We start from the raw sequence: 18981 nt of genomic DNA, 5'->3' as shown, positions 1-18981 counted from the left end.
CTCATAAACTCACTCTGCATGTGTGGGTGTTGATGTCAGGCATGATAAAAAGCCCTGAAGAACTCTTCATTTTGGAAAAGCTTCACTCAAACCCCCATTAGCCTTGATAGAACAGTTCTGAGCATTGCTTGATACACTTCCTGAAAACTGTGACATTGGAATCCTGGGGTTTGCTTGTATAAAATATGGGTCTCAATCTTCCATCTTTTTTGATATTTTTCTTTTTGTCAGCAATCTCATTAGAGAAAACACACCAGGAGATGTATGCTGGCCTTCTTTAGTCACTGGCAAGGTGGTACCTTATGACAAAAGGGTGGGATGGATGATGAGGGAAAGGGTTGGCAAAGCACCATGGGCCTTCAACATACAAGGTGTTTTTCTTTTATAGATAACACTTACGTTTCCAGTTCTGATAATGACGAAGATGTATTAGTTACAACAGAGCCAATTCCAGTAATTTTCCATCAAATTGCTACAGGTAATCTTACATCCTGATGATTTTACTAAGTTCTTAGTAAAGAAGATGCTTTGTGAAGGAGGACAAGATGTTGCCTCTACTTAAATAGATGTGTTAATGGATGCAGTTGAAGTTTGCTAGTTCCTCATGGGCTTACTGTAGTGAATTGTCCTACATTTCAGAATTTAATAAATTAAAATGCTTCTTTTATGGATCTACACAATTGTGTAGGCAGAATGTATTTTATTCTTTTAGTGTCTTGCAGTCTGTACTAAAGCAATTTTCCTTGAATAGTTAGATGTGCTTAATACTTCTTAGTTATATATTTTTATGCTCTCTTGCTTAAAACTCTATGAAATCTTCACCACTGGGAGTGAAACAGTCTGTAACTATCATTGCCTCTAGAGAATTACTTCAAAAAATTTCATGCAAAATGGTTGACAAAATGAGACTGTAGAAAAAATATAATTCCAATGAAATTATTTCATTTGAAATTATTTCCATACTTTTCAGAAGTAGCTAACAAGTAAAATGGCAGATCTTGGCAGAAGTCTAGACACTTAGATACTATGTATTAGTAAGATCTGTGCACATTTCTTAGAGGCTTCTTAGGTTTTATCAGCTAAATTCCTTGATGATTTCAGATTGTAGGAGAAATTGTGTGGAGCAGTCTAAATTCTGACAGTTGCTCAGATGGGATTATTATGTTTATTATTATTATTACATAGCTTATTTTTTGAATAGAAAACAATCTGATTAAAATTTTGGTAGGGAATTTTGATCTTGCTCCTTTTTACACAAAAATGTAAATTGATTGAGCAAAACAAATCTTCTGGATAGACTAGCTGAATTTTATTTGACTCCATAAGATTTCTGAAATGTATGGGCTTCTTTATTTCAGATGGTTGTAAGCAATTTGGTGCCCATCGTGCCCATATCTTTATGTTCCTTATGCACACCATTTATTTCAACTAAGTATTTTGAGTTGGCATATGCAAAATTATTTCACGTTTTTCACAGATGTTCCCTGTTTTCCCTTTTCTCTTAAGAATTAAGAAAAACCAGCGATGTCAACTATTGCTTATCCATTAAAGCAAAATTACAGAGGGAGAACGGAGAGGTATGTACTTCTTATATGTGTATTTTAACAGGTATTTTAAGAAATGAGAGAAAACTGGAATGCCTGACTTAGAATTTCTATCAAATGTATGCTTACTCAGATTGTTGATACATGTATTTTAGAAGTATCTTAATTCACTTAGGCTACTGCTGTGGTGTACAGCACTCCAGCTGGCGTCTCTGGAGCTTTCCCTGACAACGTTCACTGTTAGTATCTGAAACTGAAGCTGAAGCCTTGTCAGTCAAGCCTCTGGCATGGGCCTCTAACCAATCTCTCTGAGATGATATTAAGAAAGAAATGACAATAGAATGAGGTCTTCAGAGGCTGACAGTGTTAAGGATTCAAAGAAAGTGCCACATAGGCTTCCATGCCAAGCCTGAGAATGAGTACTGTGCCAAGAATTCAAGAGCTTAACTTAAATACTTTCTCTGATAAGTTTGGTTTCTGGGTTTGCAATACTTGTTTTCTGACTACTGCTTTAAGATTCTGATCTGTATTTGATCATGGAAAAGGTCAGTTTTGATAATGGGTGTGGTGGGGGGTTTTTTTTGTTTTTTTTTTTTGTTTTTTTTTTTTTTTGTTTTGTTTTTTTGTTTGTTTATTTGCTGGTTTTTTTTTTTTTTTTTTCAGTCAATTTAACCTGATTTGATTTCAAAGGCTGCAATGGAAGTTTTTTTGCCTGTGTCACTTCATAATTGTTTTCAGTGCTCTGTAAACATTAGAAATTAAAATGCAGTAAGAATTATTAATTATTTTTTTTTTTAGATTGAACAAAGTAGTTAAGTATGAAAGTACTGAAAGAGCCTTTAAATAAGTCTCTAACACTGACCATTTCTTTTGGCTAGGCAGTTAGAGGTTCAGGTTAGGACAGGATGGGTTTGTCATTACTCTCCTATGAGAGTTTCATTTCTCTTTACTTTGTATTGAAACTTCTTCAATTGGGTTCTGTTTGAATACAGACTTCCCCTTGAGCAAGGGTTATTGTTAAACAAATACAACTGAAGTCACTTTGTTTCTTTTCAGTAAAGCAAAAGCAAATACAATTTTTATGCCTCGTCTCAGAAAATTGCTGTGAAATTGTCTGAAATACAGTTTTTCTTCTATGTGCGTATGCAGTATCCAGAGCAGGAATTTAGAGGTAAAGATAAGGAGATGGGATTAGATTGTCTGGCCATAGAAATTGGTGATGTTTACAAATATATGGAATTTAAACATACTTTCTCTACTGTGATTCATAGATCTGATTTCTATTCCATTGTGACAGTTCTGTGTAGGACATAAATACAAAATATGCAATAAGTACATTGTGTTTGGATTTAAATGAGGTGTTGTGGTTTTATCAGGTTTTTTTAGGGGGTTCTTGTCAACAGAGGGCCTAGAAATAACAGATGGATTGTGGGAAACAGTATTAATAATATTTTCAAGTAATTACGTAATTATAAATGAGGGCTCCATTAGTAAGAAGCAGAATACAACACTGTAGCTCATGCTGAGTTGCAGTCTGTACCATGAGCAGTTCTATTTACTTGAGTGCAATTATTCACAGAGAACCCAATTATGGTAAGTTTTACTTGGGTAAGCATATTACTTTTTAATCCTTAATTTTCCGAATCTTGGAGTAGAGCTGGTCAGAAAATTAAGATTTAACTTTCTTGGCAACAGGCTGGTACTTTTGTTAAAAAATAGTAACTAAACAGTGGTGTGTCAGAGCTTTTTACATGAGGGAACTTAAAAAATCTCATGGTTGGGCTTGAATTATTTCCTTAAACTATTAGAATTGATTTACCAGAATAAAGTAAATTAAAACTTTATTAGATCAGTAAAATGCTAAACGAATTAAGTCCAGAACCTCTATTGGTGGGTAAATTATGCTTTGTTTAGCAGAAGCAGAAAGTGAAGTAGCTCTGAATATCCTACTGAATTCACCAGTTCCCTAAAATACCACACTGTGTCTACACTCAGACAAAGTATTGTTTCTCTGATCTATTTCCATGGTGTTTTTTTGTGCACTGCTAGTACGTGCAGGCTTTGTTTGCTATTTCACTGTTCTTAAAATAGGCCCACTGTACACCTTGGGAAAAATGATACTGAAGTGTCTTTTCCTAAAGCTGTGTACAACTTACTTATAAAAACGTAATTATTGTACTCAGAACATTAAATGCAAGACAGACATATTGCTTATGTCATTGTTAACTTTCCTTTTTAATTAAGGAGTCACAGCACAACAGCACACTTGAAGAAGACTCTGAAGGAGATAATGATTCTGAGGAATTTTATTATGGAGGACAGGTAATTGAGGATATTTTTGCAAAAGTTTCGAGAAATGGATACTTGAAACCTTCCATGGTTCATTCCTTTACATATCTTTGATAACTGATTTTGTATGTATATTCAATACAAAATAGAATGTGACTTGTATGTGTACATAGTATTTTAAAGTATTGAATGATATATTGTGTATTTGTGTCAAACTTAAAGTGAGCTCATTTACATCTGTAAAACTGTAGGAACAGAAAATCCAACTGTTCTTGAGGGTGTTTGAAAATAGAAGCCAGTTGCTTATTTCCTGGAAATAGGTATTTACTCTTTACAGCTTATCTGATTATTTATATAAATGAGAAGTCAGGATGGATCCAAATCTGTTTCCTGCTGGAGGGTTGCCATTTTGTAAAATCAAGAGCACTGCAATTTAATGGTAAAAATGGTTATTTGAAAACAATTTTGATCTAGGCAACACTCTATCATTTTTTCTTAGCTCTGCAGTTAAATTCACCTCAGAAAATGCTGCATATTTTTAGGTGAATGTACCTTTCTGCCTTTCCTCCTTCTTCCTTTAGTAGAATTAGTTATTATTACATCCTCTGATGTATTGAGAAATAAAATCTCTTTATATCTTTACCTTCTGCATTGTCAACAGAATGCTTCATGCTGCTAGACTCTGTATTCAGATTTTTCTTACCTTTTTATTCTAAAGATTACCTCAGAGAAATAATTCCTCCCCTACGTTGTTAGAACTGTTTGTTTCAATGGACATATTAAGGAATTATGGCCGATATTTGTGAAAGTCATCATTGCCTCTGCCTGAAGGCTGAAGCCATCCATGCCCTCAGAGCAGAGAGGAGAGGCTGCAGGTGTGCGTCAGCAGCGCCGGCTGCTTTGGTTTGGAGCGGACTGTGCAGCATACTGATGAGCAGGGCACCACTGAGCCTGTTCTCCAGGCGAAACGCAAGCTAAGGCTCTGTACGTTTGCTGTAAAGAAAGCTCACCCCTAAAAATCTGTGAAGAGTGATTCTGAAACTGGTAATGAAAGAATGTATTTTTAGTGACAGAAAGCAACTATCAGGGAGTGTGGACTCGTGTTCACTTTAGAAATGACTGCAGCAGTTGCCTCACTTCCACTGCCTGTTCCTGCACCCTGCAGAGCACTGGAGAGGGCTGTGTACACGCATTCCTTTGCAGAGGCTGATTTTAATCTGCCTGCGAGGAAGAATCTTCTGATTTTGCCCTGTAGTGATGAGTTATGTGTACTGGCTTCATTTTTAAACTTTGCAGAAAGAGCATTAACCTCGGTGAAGTAAAAGCCAGCAAACAGCTGGAAGTGCTCACTTCTTGAACCAGCACAACTACACCTGATATAGGATGACTTGCTTGTGCGTATGAGATATATACTCAGAAAGCAGTAAATAATTTTGTAAGATGTAAAAGAGCTTTTCAGTAGCAACTACTAGTCAGAATTCAGTTGCCTTATATTATAAATTTGTAGGTTAGAATTACATTACATTGAATCGTCCGGTTTTTTTGAGGCAGTTTATTTAATTGAAGAAATTGCAACAGACCAAAAAAAGCAGTAAAATTACAATTAAATTGGCAATTAAAAAAAGGTAGTAAGTGATTGTGAATGTCTACAGTATAGAAAACTCCAAAAACAATATAAGGAGAACAAAGCGAAAGCAATGACAAGAAACCAAAGAAATCATCAAAAATATATTTAAAGAAACCTAAAAAAAAGAAATGTTTAATTTAATGTTTCTTGGCCAAGAAAATGGCATTCTAAGGAAAATCTGTAGACTGAAGTGATTGATGACTTACAAAACAGATAAAAAGCCATTACTGAACTAAGTTCCTGGAGAATTAAAAGAATCCTGTCCAAATGAGGTGAGTTTAGAGAGTTATTAAATGATCATAACAGGTACTGGGATTCAGTAATATGAGGAAAGACTAAGTAATTGACTATGTATTTGGGGAACAAGTAAGATAAGCTCCTTTATTTGAGAGAAGTGGTTGCTGTGGCCATAGAGAGAGGGGACAAAAACATTGACTGCGGCAATCAGAGGGAATAGAAGCCAATGTAAATTGTGTGCAACGCAGCTGGAAAAGATTGTTACAGGTTAATTCTAACATTTCTAAATGGTTTTAGCTGGAAAGACAAGGAGCAACTGATGATGAACCAAGAAGCTTAGAAAATGTGAAATGGCACTTGATGGGCAGTGAAAACATGATACGACCTTTTGGTCATGAATTAAATGCTTGTATCTGCTTCCTAGGCACCTGCATGTAATCCTCCCTAAGGATTTAATGAGTAAGGACTTTAAAGTAGCTAAGTGATTCAATAGCCTAAATCTTATTGATTTTCAATGGGATTTAGGTCTGTAAATCACCTAATCTCCTTTAAAAATGCAACCTTTTGTCATTATATGGGACAAAATAGTCTGAATCAGATCTCAGATTAAAACTGAGACTTTCTAAACACAGACCCTTCTGACACTGCAAAGTTATCAGATTTTTTTAACCTTTTTTTTCACTTTGACTCTGTTAATTCTCACTTTGAATCTTTAGCTTCTACACTTGCAATAGAGAATAGGAGTTTGGAACAGTAGCACTACTGACTGGTTCTTTTTTTCTCTTTTGTGTTTAGCTACAGAACATACTTGCAAATTTAGATATACTAAACTTTGGCAGTCTCCTCTGCATACATTAGCATGTCCGTAGCACTGATTCAGGGATGGAAAATAACCACACTGTGATCTAACAGTTTGCTAGGACACTTCTTTGTTTTCTTTTGGAATTCATTACCTCTTACTATCAGAAAATAGATGGCAGAAAGCATTATGCTGAGCAGTTCATTGTTCTGCATAGCATTCTGTTTGGATTTCATTACTACTAGTACATTAGAATGGTTAAAAATGTAGGTATTAAGTGCAGTAAAGTGGTAGGTGAGCCACAGTCACAATTTTAGAAATCATTGCTGTGCCCTCTTTGGAAGCAGGACATTATTGATACATCCTGAAAGAATTCATCTTTGGGGAAGAAAAAAAAAAAAGTTTTGTTCCCTTGCTTGTGTGTGGGGGAAATTGTCCTGACATGTCTTCCCAAACAGAACAAGGATGATTGGCTTAAACCTTTCTGGTTGGGAATATCACTGATATCTGTAAGTAATTGCATATGCTGTGCTGATGAATTGTGTGCCTTACAGTTGAAGACTACCAGCTCTAATCAAATTATTCAGTTGATCAGTCAATTGTTATTTTAATTCAGTTGAAATTTATTTAATTAGATACGTAATGACAAGTGTGGCTCCAGATATCAGAACTGCGGTGCAAGAGCATTTGGATCTGGGAGAACTGAAGAAACAGTACTGCAATTAGATAGGATTCTGCGTAGCAGGAATTCTCAGCAGGATTCATATATAAGGATATATTTATGAGTGTGAAGGGCTAAATTACAGATTAGCACTTTACTCTTTGACTTTGGCAAAGGTACAGACCAAATCCTACTCTCATGTCTGAATCTGTCTATATCTCTAGAGTTCATTAACTTATGTGAAATTATTATCATTCTAATTGGTATAAAGAGATAGCATTGAATTAACAGAAGCAGGCAGATTGATTACCAAGAAAATAGAAGTAGACATTTAGAGGATTTTTATGAGCTTAATAAGGATTTTTGTCCTTATGAAAAAGAATATACATTTTTTTTTATTTCACATAACCTAGCTAGATAGGCTCACAGTTTTTGTTTTATAGTGTAAACACCAATATAACTATATGTCCTTTTCATGTGGAGTTTGAAAAAAATTGGTGCGATATCTAAATATGTGTTACATCAGTTCCTATTTGGTAAAAATTCTTCAAATGAAAATGTGTTCATCAATTATTTTTCTTTTTCAATCTGATCTGACTGCACTGATGGTCTCATATGCAGACTGAAAATGTAATATATGCTAAAAAAATGTAATATATGCTAATATATATAATATACTGAAAATGTAATATATATGCACTTAATGCATAGAAGAGTCTAGTGCTTCTCTTGCTGAGGCTAGGCCATTCTGCCTGTAAAATACATGAGAGCATGGCAAGAAATGGAGGAAAGCTTGTCCTTTCCTACTCTGGACTGACGAAGTGGGGGAAATCTGATTCTTCTCCTGCTTTACAGTTTTAGAATTTTAAGAGATCCAGAACAACCCTCAGGACAAGACAGGACAGTGGAATGAGTTCTTTCTATCTTCTCTTCCACAAATAGGGGTTGGACCCTCTGATATTTTGATACAGAGGTGCCTGCTTTTCTTCTCAGCAATATTATATTATGATATTATTGCTTAGAGGAGTTATACCACTTCAGTGCTTCAGCTAATCAAGGAAGTTCTTTCTGAGCTTGTTAAGAAATCTCTATGGAAAATATTTTGCAGGGGGAACTTTCAAGAGCCTAGATCAGATGCCAGTAATGAAATGAATAAGAACTCCTAGATTATTTTGTTCCAATAGGTTAGCTATGATGGAGAACTTCATAAACACCCGCAGCTGGAAGCTGATTTGATAGCAGTGAGAGAGATCTATGGACCTAATGCAGTATCTCTCAGGTATGTTATTTACTGTTTTTATTGTGGAACCTTTAAAAATTTGGAAAATGAGTTCTATGTACACTTACCCCTACAGCTAAAACTATGATTTCTGTGTATTGTGGCAAAAGAAAGGAGCTCTCATAGCTAACAGTAATGCTGGATTTGGCTTCGTTTCATGGCTGAGTACTCTTACAACTGCCTATGTTGAGAGCAGGCCCAGGACGCCTGTTCTAAAACATTGTCTTTTGCAGTTCAGTAGGTAGCTGATAAGGCTGTTGTAATTTGTTGAAAAATGCTATTCAGCATTACTCTAAACCCTTGTTAAACTCCTTCTCTGTCATATTATCTTCTGCCCTGGAGGTGGACAAGACGAATGATAAGAGATTTAGTAAATATTGTCCTTAGGGGAAGGGAGAAGGAGTTGGCTTTGTCTAGTCCGGAAAAAGAGTCAGAGGCTGTATATAAACAGGAGTGATCAAATGTTCTCTATTGCTGTAATGAGAAAATAAGAGGCTAGGTTGTGGGCAACAAACAAGAAATTAGGTAGATTTTAGGAAAGATTTCTACTGTAGTAAAATTGGAAACTGAAGAATTCTACTTAAGCAAATAGAGGAATATTTTGCAGAGCTAGAGAGTTTGCAGAGAGATTATGTTAAAATTTTCAGTACATGTACAAGTGTGCATGGTTCTGCTCTAGAGCATAGCTGTATGATGTATTGAATTCACTTCAAGTATTTTATAACTTCATTTTCCATTTATGTAATATTAATAATTTCATTAAAATAACAGGCAAGATGTAACATCTGTCAGAAAAATTACAAATAAAATATCAAAACTGACATATAACAAAGTAATGAAATATAGAGAATATTAATATAGAGATAATAAACTTAGGCATACATGTATTGCAAGTAACAGTTCCCATTAACCTCTAAACAATAATCTCTATTATTTTAGTCTGAGAGATAATATCTACAAATATGGTGTAATGTGTCTTTTGAAATTAAGTGGAAATTCATTACATTTCAGGGATCTATTGATCTGAAATCCATACAGTTGTGTATGGGCTTAGGAAATGAATGAGATAAATGTTTAGTTGCCAAACAGTTAACTATGAAATTGAGAATACCTTGGTATTGTGCTCCCTCAGGCTTCTAAAATTGGAATTTGGTATGTAACCTTTCAAAAACTATTATCTGTCTAATTTGTTGAATCAGTGTTTCATTATGACCTCCTTAGGCTCACTGTACTAGAAATTGGCATTTGTGGCTTTTGGCATGTAAAAAACTTTCATGCTTCTTGCACTCGGTGGAAAATACTTTTGAATTCTTGGAAATGATAAACACAGAATTAGGCATTCAGTTTCATCCCTCTCCAACAGCTCCACTTCTCTGATTGCAACAAGCTTATCTAACAGTGAGACCCACAAAAATGCATTTCATAGAGAGCTGACCTTGTTTTTGTGGTCTCCTACTGTCAGAAAGGGAACTTTACATATTGAAAAACAAAATTCCTGCACCTGCAAGCTTTTCGTAGAAAAAGTGTCAACTGATGTTTGAAAAACTGAGAGTGAACGAGCTTTCATACCAGGGGTGCTCCAAAAGAAATGCCTCCTCTTTTGTTATGTTGGCCCATGTTGTCAGAAGTGGATGGTGCTATGGCAGTAGTGTTTGAAACTTCCCGACAGCATTCTGTTTGATTTTGTTGCCATGCGACAGATGAAACATCAATGAGCATAAGTTAAATGTGCACCTTGGGAACTTTAGCAATACTGCACACAGCAGATAAAATAATGTTACTTATTGCCTTGAGCGCATTACGCCGCAATTGGTACCTTTTGACAAGCAAATGCTTGAATGTATGAAGCAATCCCACAGGTATCATATGCCACCTTTTAGTCTGTGTTATATTTATCTTCAGTTGTTTATCTCAAGGCTCTGCTTAGGTTACTGGCTATGAACCTAAAATACCTATGAAACTAGGATTTTCTTTTTTTGTAAGTAGCAACAGTGTATGGCCATTATTGTTTCCTTGGTTTGTTTGTGCAATATGTTAGACAAAAATACATGGCAACAATGGTATAGACTTTGGGAAAATTGTTTAAAAAAATAAATTAAGAAGTTGCACCCTTTGATTTGAAAGAAAGTTTTCAGTGCAGCAGACATTCACCCACTGGATTTATTGATCCAATCTGTGTAAAAGTATATTTATACACATTCTGAATTTAAGTCAACATTATGCTTTATCATTATCCTTTATAAAATCTTCCCTTATAAGTACTCCTTAGGCTGAGGCTCAGAAATATCTTAAAGAGATTTAATGTAATGTCATTTCTTCCTTTCAGGGAATATGGAGCCATTGATGATGTAGATATTGATTTGCATATTGATGTTAGCTTTCTTGATGTAAGTAATCTCATCACAGAACTGCATAATGAACTTTAATACCCATTTAATTCTGCTACACTTCAGACTCTGAAGCAAGTACCGAGACCTTCCTTTTTCAGAGGCTTGATCTGCACAAGTGGCCTTGTTATTGATTACTACCCAGCAGAAACATTTCCTTTTCCTTTTACAATCACAATTTTTAAATGTTTTTTATACTTTTGTTTACTATATATATATTTCCTTTAAAACTCTTTTTGTGAATGGCAAATGTTTTAAGTGATATAAAGCGTTTCCTTTTTTGCTATCTTAGACATTAGTTAGCTGAAAGCACTTCATACAGTCCTGAAGGAGGGATGATTGTGGCCATGATATAGGCTTGTTTAGTAATAGGGGTCAGTATGTTAGTTTAAAGACTTAGCAAAAAGAATCAGTGAGTGCTGGTCATAAAACTTTCCTTTTTAACTTTGCTCGGTGTGTAAACAGCCTTGTTTTTCTCAACGATTCTGCTTCATGGATGCACTGGAGTCACAATAGACTACTTTCATCTTTGCATCCACCGGGTGAAAGGACTTTTTCCTTCGATTTCATGTATGTTGTTTTGGATTATAGTGCACTAATATAGAAATTGCTCATTATGGCCTAGCAAGCAATGGAAGTTTGCCAAACTGGGGAAAAAGGTCAGTCAAAAGTCACTGTGATTAAGCTGATGATGGAAAAACGGGGATAAAGTAAGCGGTCGAAGACCACCAGAGGCCACTACCTTGCATGCACAGAGAAATATTAGCCTGTATTAATGAGTTCTTGGAAAAGAAAGAATGTGTTTGCAAATGTACTGCATGTGTCTGTCTTAACTGTTTAAATGTATAACTTGAACTTCAAGAGTACAAGCTTGATTTGTCAAGTTGTGTTTTACATATTATAAGGAATAAAGAAATGCTGCTTTCTAACATTACACTGGGATTAGAGTTTTCTTCCCAGATTTCAGATGTCAGCTGGAGATCTCCTCTGTGTTCATCATCACCTGCAGCTGATCAGAGAGAGGCTCGAGTAGCAAAAGAAACTTAAGACAGTGGTGCTGTTGATTGACAGCATGGCTTCTGTTATGTTGTCTTTAACTACACACACACACAGACCTCATTTGTGCAGTAGCTGCCTGTTCTCTAGACACTGAATCAAGATAGTGCTTTTAGGAGTGTTGTTAGTTTCAGCACATATATATCATATTCTCAGGTCAGAACAGCACATAAGCTTTTCTTGGGCTCTTGTAAAATTTAAAAGAACTTGATTGTACTCTAAATTATTTTAGTCACTCATAAGAGGGAGCAAATGTTTGCTTTGCCCTATGTTATGGTTTGAGTGTTTTCCATCTTTAATTCCTTCTTCTCAGCTCTTAAGCAATATCTCTTGATAGATGGAAATGTGTCTGCAAACACTGCAAATGCAGTGCCCTGTAGAAACCCACACTCTGTTGAAATGGGCATATTCTGACTTCAGAAACAGTTTAAAACTGCTTTTAAGAGAATTAGCAAGGAGTAGTTTGTCCTCTTTCACATCTAAATATTCCACGATTGGGTAAATAGATAGATGATGTTTATACCGACTCAAGATAAACAGACAAAATGCAGCTGTTCTTCATGATGTTTAATGGTGTCTCTTCTCTTTTTATTTTGATCTAGGAAGAGATTGCTGTTGCTTGGGATGTAATTCGCACAGAGCCCATAGTGGTGCGATTGCACTGTTCACTTACACAGTACTTAAGTGGTCCAGGTTAGTCATCTGTGTATTTTTCATGTCCTTTGTGTGATGTCTTGTTCTGAGACGTGTTCTGGGTGTTAGATACTCATTCACTGCCAAATCTTTGACTGTGCATGTGGTCAAATCTACTGCTGAGGACAGTCCTGCTGGTATGAAATTACGCTTACGTGTATTTGTAAGATAAGGCCTCCATAATGAGATAGGTGTCTTCTTTTTATATGGTGAGTTTTGTCAACTGGTTTTCTTGATAAGTTTTGAAATGCCACTGTTTCCATTAGGAATCTGAGGGTTTAATAATAATTTTCTATACTGTTTCTAACATGAGATTTCCTAACTTTTGGAATTGAGGGATCATCTTTACAGAAGCAGATATCAGTGATTGGGTATACATACACAGATCTGGGAAGCAAGTCAATATGCACTTTTTCATGCAGCTCTGAAGAATCAGACCATAATATTTATGCTGCCAGCTTCTGATTTTTATATGAATGTCTGAGCTCTGGGCAATCCGTATAGTTGAATGACAATTTTGAATGTCGTGTTTGCATCCTACTCTGGTTGCTGAGTTAAGCTTCCTCATGAGAGTGAAAATGGCCAAACTCATGCAGGATCAACTGAGATTGATGATCTGAATTCATATGCAACAGTCAATTTTATATTTATTTTTAGAGAAGAAAGTCAGAACCAGATGTGTAACTTGTATTGTAACTTGTCTGACTTTGGAGACTTCCAGTACAAGCTGTCAGTTCAGGCTTGTATCTGTGGGAGAATTCTGCCTCTGGAAAATGAGTAGATATTTTTAGTCATAACGTGTTTAGCTGAATCTGTTCCAATAAGCTATTTTTGTAGGATATGTAGTCTGCTGATGCTTACTATAAGCCATGTTCTGTTCATTCAAATGATCGTTTTGTTACATCACTCTTTTTTTGCCTGACTTTGGTCCTTTTGTTTGTACTTTATTGCTTCAATTTTTTCTGTAAGTATGCAAGTTTTAAAATATGTATTTGCCATAGCAAGTAGCAGTGTGTTAGTATTAACAATATTTCTATCAAAATGTAATTTAAAAAATGCAAGCAGATGAAAGAGAGTGAAGCGTGAAGAACTTCATGCAGTAAGAAATGATAGAGTGAAATAAGAGGCAACAAGAATTTGTCTTTTGCACTGTTGACAAGGTTAGAACAAAAAATTTACTCCCGAATCCTGCAACTCACTGATTGTGAAAACGCATTGGTATTGAGAAAAGCAAGATCAGGGTCAGAGGCAAATGTTTTGCTGCACTAAATGCTGTTTGTGTCAGGTCAGTTTATTCACCAGAAAAGGACAACTAGACCCACTATTTTTTGTGTTAACAAGGTCCTTTTTCTGCATACTCCTTTTCCCCCTTGTAAATGGTGCTTAGAGACTGTTAATTTCCTCTATGCTACATAATTTTCTCTTATAATACTTTCTGCTGATAAAATGAACAAGTAACCTTTGTACAGTACACTCCAAAGGAGAAGGAGAAATTTTTATCACCTCATAGCTATTTAATATCTTTACACAGTCTTTCTTCTAATTAATACCTAGTCTTATTAGTGTACCAGTTTGTCCCAGGTACCTTAGAAACTTGTCTTAGATTAGGATGAATTAGCCTTTGGGGGTACTGGACTACCTCCTCTGACTTTAGAGCTTAGACAAGAGTTGTAGATTTTAAGATTACTGGAACTAAGAATGGTGATTCTCATTGAAAACAGTTCACCTCCCACCACGTGTCTTAAATTTGACAGTATAAAGTCACTGATACCCTAATCAAGTAATTTATCCTCTTTAGAAGATGAGGTTATGTTTGAATGAGAATCTTAAGTTAAAATTATCTGCTTTGGACCAAGTCAAATTGGGTAGCAGGCTTAGATACATAATGTTTTTTTTAATTATGCATTTATTAATGGGAAATTAAAGAGTAAAATTTGGCCTTTTGAATGAGAGTGATCAAAATAATACAGATTTTAAATTACTGATTTTCTGATTAAATTCGAAACAACCTCAGATTTTTTGCTTTCATTTCATTTTTTATTTTACTATGGTCGTTATCTCTTCTGTTTGCACTTGTAATATGTGTTGGTTGTTTTTCTGTTTCAAGGACCTGAGTCTCTTTTAAGAGGTGCTCAAATTCGCCTGCCACTTCTATCTAGTAAATGTCATTTAATAATTTTAATAATACCAGGAGATAATTTCCAGCCTCCATCTCTTATGCTTTCAATTTTCAGACAGATGAGCATATTAATGGTAGGATGGAAAGTTCAAGGTAATCCTTGGCAATTGGAATGCATATACCAGGCACTTAGTTGATGAGTTTGGATGATTAAGGATGTTGTATTAAAATGCCCTTAGAAAGAAAACTCAGATACTGGTTAATTTGGTTTGTTCTGCTTTTGTTTTCTTCACGTTCGTATGAACTGTACCAGTGTGGAGAAATAATTGACTAGATACAGGTTTTCTTCATATGCGGATTCAAGGTCATATCTTTTATACATTTTTATGAGGAACGTAAATTAATTTTGCCTTTACTGCAGAATCTTCAATTCTGAAGCAGAATAGCCTTCCCCAAAATAAAAAATACTCTTGAACACTGCATCTTTATAAATCTGTGAAAGTCAGATTAGAGGGAAAAACTCTCAGATTTTTTTTGCAGAAAACCTGGTGTATGTCTGTTGACATACTAAAGAAAGTGTGTCAGATCTTTCTGGGAAAGGGCTTAATTTAATTGTCAGTTACAAAGGAATGAAATCATTGTTTTTCAGTGACAGCATGTTCACTTTAGTCTACAGACACTGCATTTAGCAGTTCATTCAGGCTGACCCGCAGCAATTAACAAAAAATGCCATATAGAGGCACCTTGACTTTTCAAGTTAAGATTTTGTATGCATAAATTTACAACTAAGGTATCATAATCCGTGTGTATTAAGAGCACATACTTAAAAGAAAATGTAAGAGATTAGATGAGGTGAATTACCAGCCCAGATACATTTAATCTGGTGTTGCTTTCTAGTAATAAAGATACATTTTTATGATTAACATCCGTGGGAAGAGACATGTTCTAAGGAATCCAATTTTTAAAATGCTAATTTGCAAGATTGCAAATTATATTGGCTGATACTCTGAAAAGGAACATTAATTTCTTCATGGACTCAGGTGACATGACCACTTTTACCATTCCTTCAGTGACATTGCTTGTAGTAAATGTTCAGATAGAATATCCTTACATATGACTTTATTGTTATAAGTTCTTGGTTATTCCTTTAAATTCAACAATGTCTTGTTTTATCATAGTGCCAACTGTGGATGTATTTCAGATCTCTACTAAAGAAAGATTTGGTCTGGGACATCAGTTGAAAAAGTAAGTCTGAAAAAGTGCTTTTCACGATCCTCTTTCACTTCCTAAGTAAATACTATATATTTTTCACTTCCCAGTAGAATAAAATCTACAAGGTTGTCAGGTTAGTTAGATCAAAGTTCCTTAAGCTTGCTTTTTTTAAATAAAATTTAAAAAAATTGGCCTTTTTAAGCTTAATTTTGACAGTTGTAGCACAGAACTTGATTTGTGCTCCCTACCAGAGTTTTCTGTCACTTTATTATCATTTAGAAAGTTAGTTATGTAAGTTTGAAAAGGCTGTAGCTGAAAATGTTCATTTTCATGTTTCTGCTTCGGTTATAAAGTCTCTGTAGCAGGAGTCTTTTTGAGCATCATCAGTACTTTAAGGGGACGGTACTTTCATGGTGGCGTCTAGGATTTACCACAGTAATGAGACAACCCAGGTTTTGAGGGCAGGAAAGAAGAATGTGAGAGGACAAAGTAGGATTTTCATGTGTTTGGAGTATAATTGAATTTAATACAATTCTTGCTGAGTCATCTTTTCAGATATGCTTGTCTATATGTAATGAAATGATGGGAACATGGACTTTAATGTCTGATCCTTACAGCAGCATGAATTTCTTCAAGGAAAACAATCTTCTTGCTGTTTGGTGTTTAAAGCAATTCAGTGCTCCATTTTCATAAATTTACAAATGAAGCAATGTTGTTGAAATCTTTCTGATTCATGACTTTGAAAAAAAATTTGAAAGCTCCTCAGACGTGAAAACTCTCTTCAGCCTTTATTGGGAGCATGTTGTACTTTACTGCTGTTCTTGTGGATGCTTTTTCTTTGTAGTTTTTATGGTGGTTTTTTGTTTTTTGTTTTTTAGCTTCTTTTGGTGCAACATTTGCTGTTCACCTCAGGGAAGTGTCTAGCTCTAGCTTCTCTGTAAGCCCCTCTGGGTAGTGTAATATTCAATATCCTGCCTTCATGTTTGTGCCTTAGAGTGTGCACTTGAGGAGTGTGGCTCCTGGATCTTTCTTCTGCAGTCACTGGCAGGGCAGACACCTAGAGTTGAATGAAATGTCCCTGAATTAGTTTATCTTTAGATCTCCTTGAGAAACATATGTATGTTAAGTCCTGGAGTAGTTGTTCACACAGATTTTGTTCTCAATAAGAGTTCCATGTGAATAAGTTTAACTGGGAGAAAAAGAAAGGATTTTGAGGAACTAAGTTGCCCATTCATCAGTCTACATATGTGACAGAGAAACTCTGCCTATAGAGTGAGGATGTTGCATTATGTAGGCTGCTTTGTTGACAGAGGGATACTAATATTAAAGTGCATTTGACTTGCTTACAATAAGAAAGTCTTTTTTCTTTCCTAATTTGCAGAATAATGCAGACATTTGTAACACAGCAGTGGAAGAATAGCAAAGAGAAATCTAATTGTACGCACAATAAGAAGGTGTCTGACAAAAAGGTGAAATCCCCTCTGCACATCTTTTCTACATTGCGCAGGTAATAGCAAGAAAAATGAGCTTTTATCATTACAACCAGTTCAAAATCCACAGCATATTTCACAAAGCGAAGTGTTGACTTTTCTCGACAGGGAAGTGCTCTATTTATATCTTATCTCATGGGTTTCCAGTCCTTGCCTTGCATGACTTCAAAAGCGAACTAGGCAGTATTGCAGCTTCCGTAACTATGTGAAGACAAAATGTGTCCGTGCCTTGCTCTTTGAAACAGCCATGATTCATTTAAAACTGGAAATAATTGATTTTATATCATTTCATTTCATATCATATAATTTAAATTAGTTGTATTTGTGTTTTCACTAGCTTGGTAGCATTTGACTGTTACTTGAGTAGCAAGAATTTTTATACGTATTTTTGTGGCTGGCCAGCAGTTCTTTCCACAGCTGTGTGTACTTTTTAAATCTTTTAAAACTCAAGTAGTTATTAATCCAAGACTGAATTCAAGACCTCCTGAAAAGCTACTCCTCTCTAGTATTTGAGTTAAAGGAGTGTTCACCACTTGTGAAATGCAAGCACAGAATTTCAAAAAACAAAGGTATTAAAAATGTAAGAAAATATTTTATGAATAGTAAATGGAATTCATTATGAGTTCTTCTAGTTACTCATAAGTATCTGTAAAATGAGGCTCTGGTTTTATGTCTTTCAGGAAAATGACTATTTACTCTAGCATGTTTTCCTGCTTATAAAAAGGTCACAGATCATCTCTTTCGTGAATATCTGTTGAGTGATTTTCTTTTGAGCATTTATTCTTTTTTATGAATTTGGCAATTTTAAATTCTATGAATTTAGAGAGAGAGAGAGGGTACTAATTCATGTTTGAAGAACAGAGGAATATCAAAGATGACTAAAGATTTGCCTTTTCAAAGATAAGTTACCTGCTCAACACATTGTGAAATGCACACTGAAGGTTGGGACTTGGTTTTGATCAAAAAGAGGAGAGAAAAGCTAGTCCAGTCTTTCTCATCCTGCTATGGCAGCTGCTGCTGCAGTTCCGAAGATCACTTTTAGCCCAGATGTGGAGACTTTCCCTCCCTGCCTGCTTTCCTACCTCCTTTCTGCCCTAGGGTGGCCATGAGTTAACTGCAAAAGTGAGTCAGTGAGCTCCATATGCATTTTCCACTGTCGCCATTTGATAATATTGTGAGGAAACTTGCCAGCCTCTGGTGAACCCCTTGGAGTTTCTTTTTTCTTTGATTCAAGACAAAAAAAGATCGGGTTGCTTATAAGCTATAGGAAAACAATTTGGCATATGTGATACTAATTCTTACTTTGCAAGGACAGGTGAATGTGAATGTGAACATTATAGTAACGTAACAGTACATGTGCATGTTGCTTTGCAAAAGCCTTTTTGTTCTTTAATTCTGTATTTGTAACATGGATCCCTTACATTCTTATTTCTAGAGTTGCAGAGCTAGAATCTGTCTAAAGTGTGACAGAAGAGCATCAAGTGGGCTTCCACAAAACATTGAAATTACTGTGAGACTAAAATTAAATAGAAAAAGCTAATTCCAGCTGACTTACACATCTGCAAGTTTCATTGCTCATTATATCTAT

At 35.4% G+C, this 18981-nt stretch overlaps 1 protein-coding gene across 2 annotated transcripts in view; it reads left to right on the top strand.

Moving 5' to 3' along the window:
• PARP8 (poly(ADP-ribose) polymerase family member 8) overlaps positions 1 to 18981 on the top strand; it is a 113706-nt gene that overhangs the window by 56357 nt on the left and 38368 nt on the right. For both annotated transcript variants that reach the window (XR_008203176.1, XM_052670118.1), the window contains exons 4-11: positions 389 to 478; positions 1507 to 1577; positions 3789 to 3866; positions 8342 to 8436; positions 10763 to 10823; positions 12482 to 12572; positions 15870 to 15936; positions 17285 to 17410. Coding sequence is in view for 1 of the 2 variants with exons in the window: in XM_052670118.1 (XP_052526078.1) it covers positions 389 to 478; positions 1507 to 1577; positions 3789 to 3866; positions 8342 to 8436; positions 10763 to 10823; positions 12482 to 12572; positions 15870 to 15936; positions 17285 to 17410 (679 nt within the window). In the remaining variant the exon portion in view is untranslated. The remainder of the gene's footprint in view (positions 1 to 388; positions 479 to 1506; positions 1578 to 3788; positions 3867 to 8341; positions 8437 to 10762; positions 10824 to 12481; positions 12573 to 15869; positions 15937 to 17284; positions 17411 to 18981) is intronic.

This window comes from Tympanuchus pallidicinctus, unplaced genomic scaffold, assembly GCF_026119805.1.
Source record: "Tympanuchus pallidicinctus isolate F22 unplaced genomic scaffold, pur_lepc_1.0 scaffold9, whole genome shotgun sequence".
In the NCBI taxonomy this organism is placed as follows: Eukaryota; Metazoa; Chordata; class Aves; order Galliformes; family Phasianidae; genus Tympanuchus; species Tympanuchus pallidicinctus.
The sequence above is the reverse complement of the archived record's forward strand: the minus strand, read 5'-3'. Positions and strand labels throughout refer to the sequence as shown.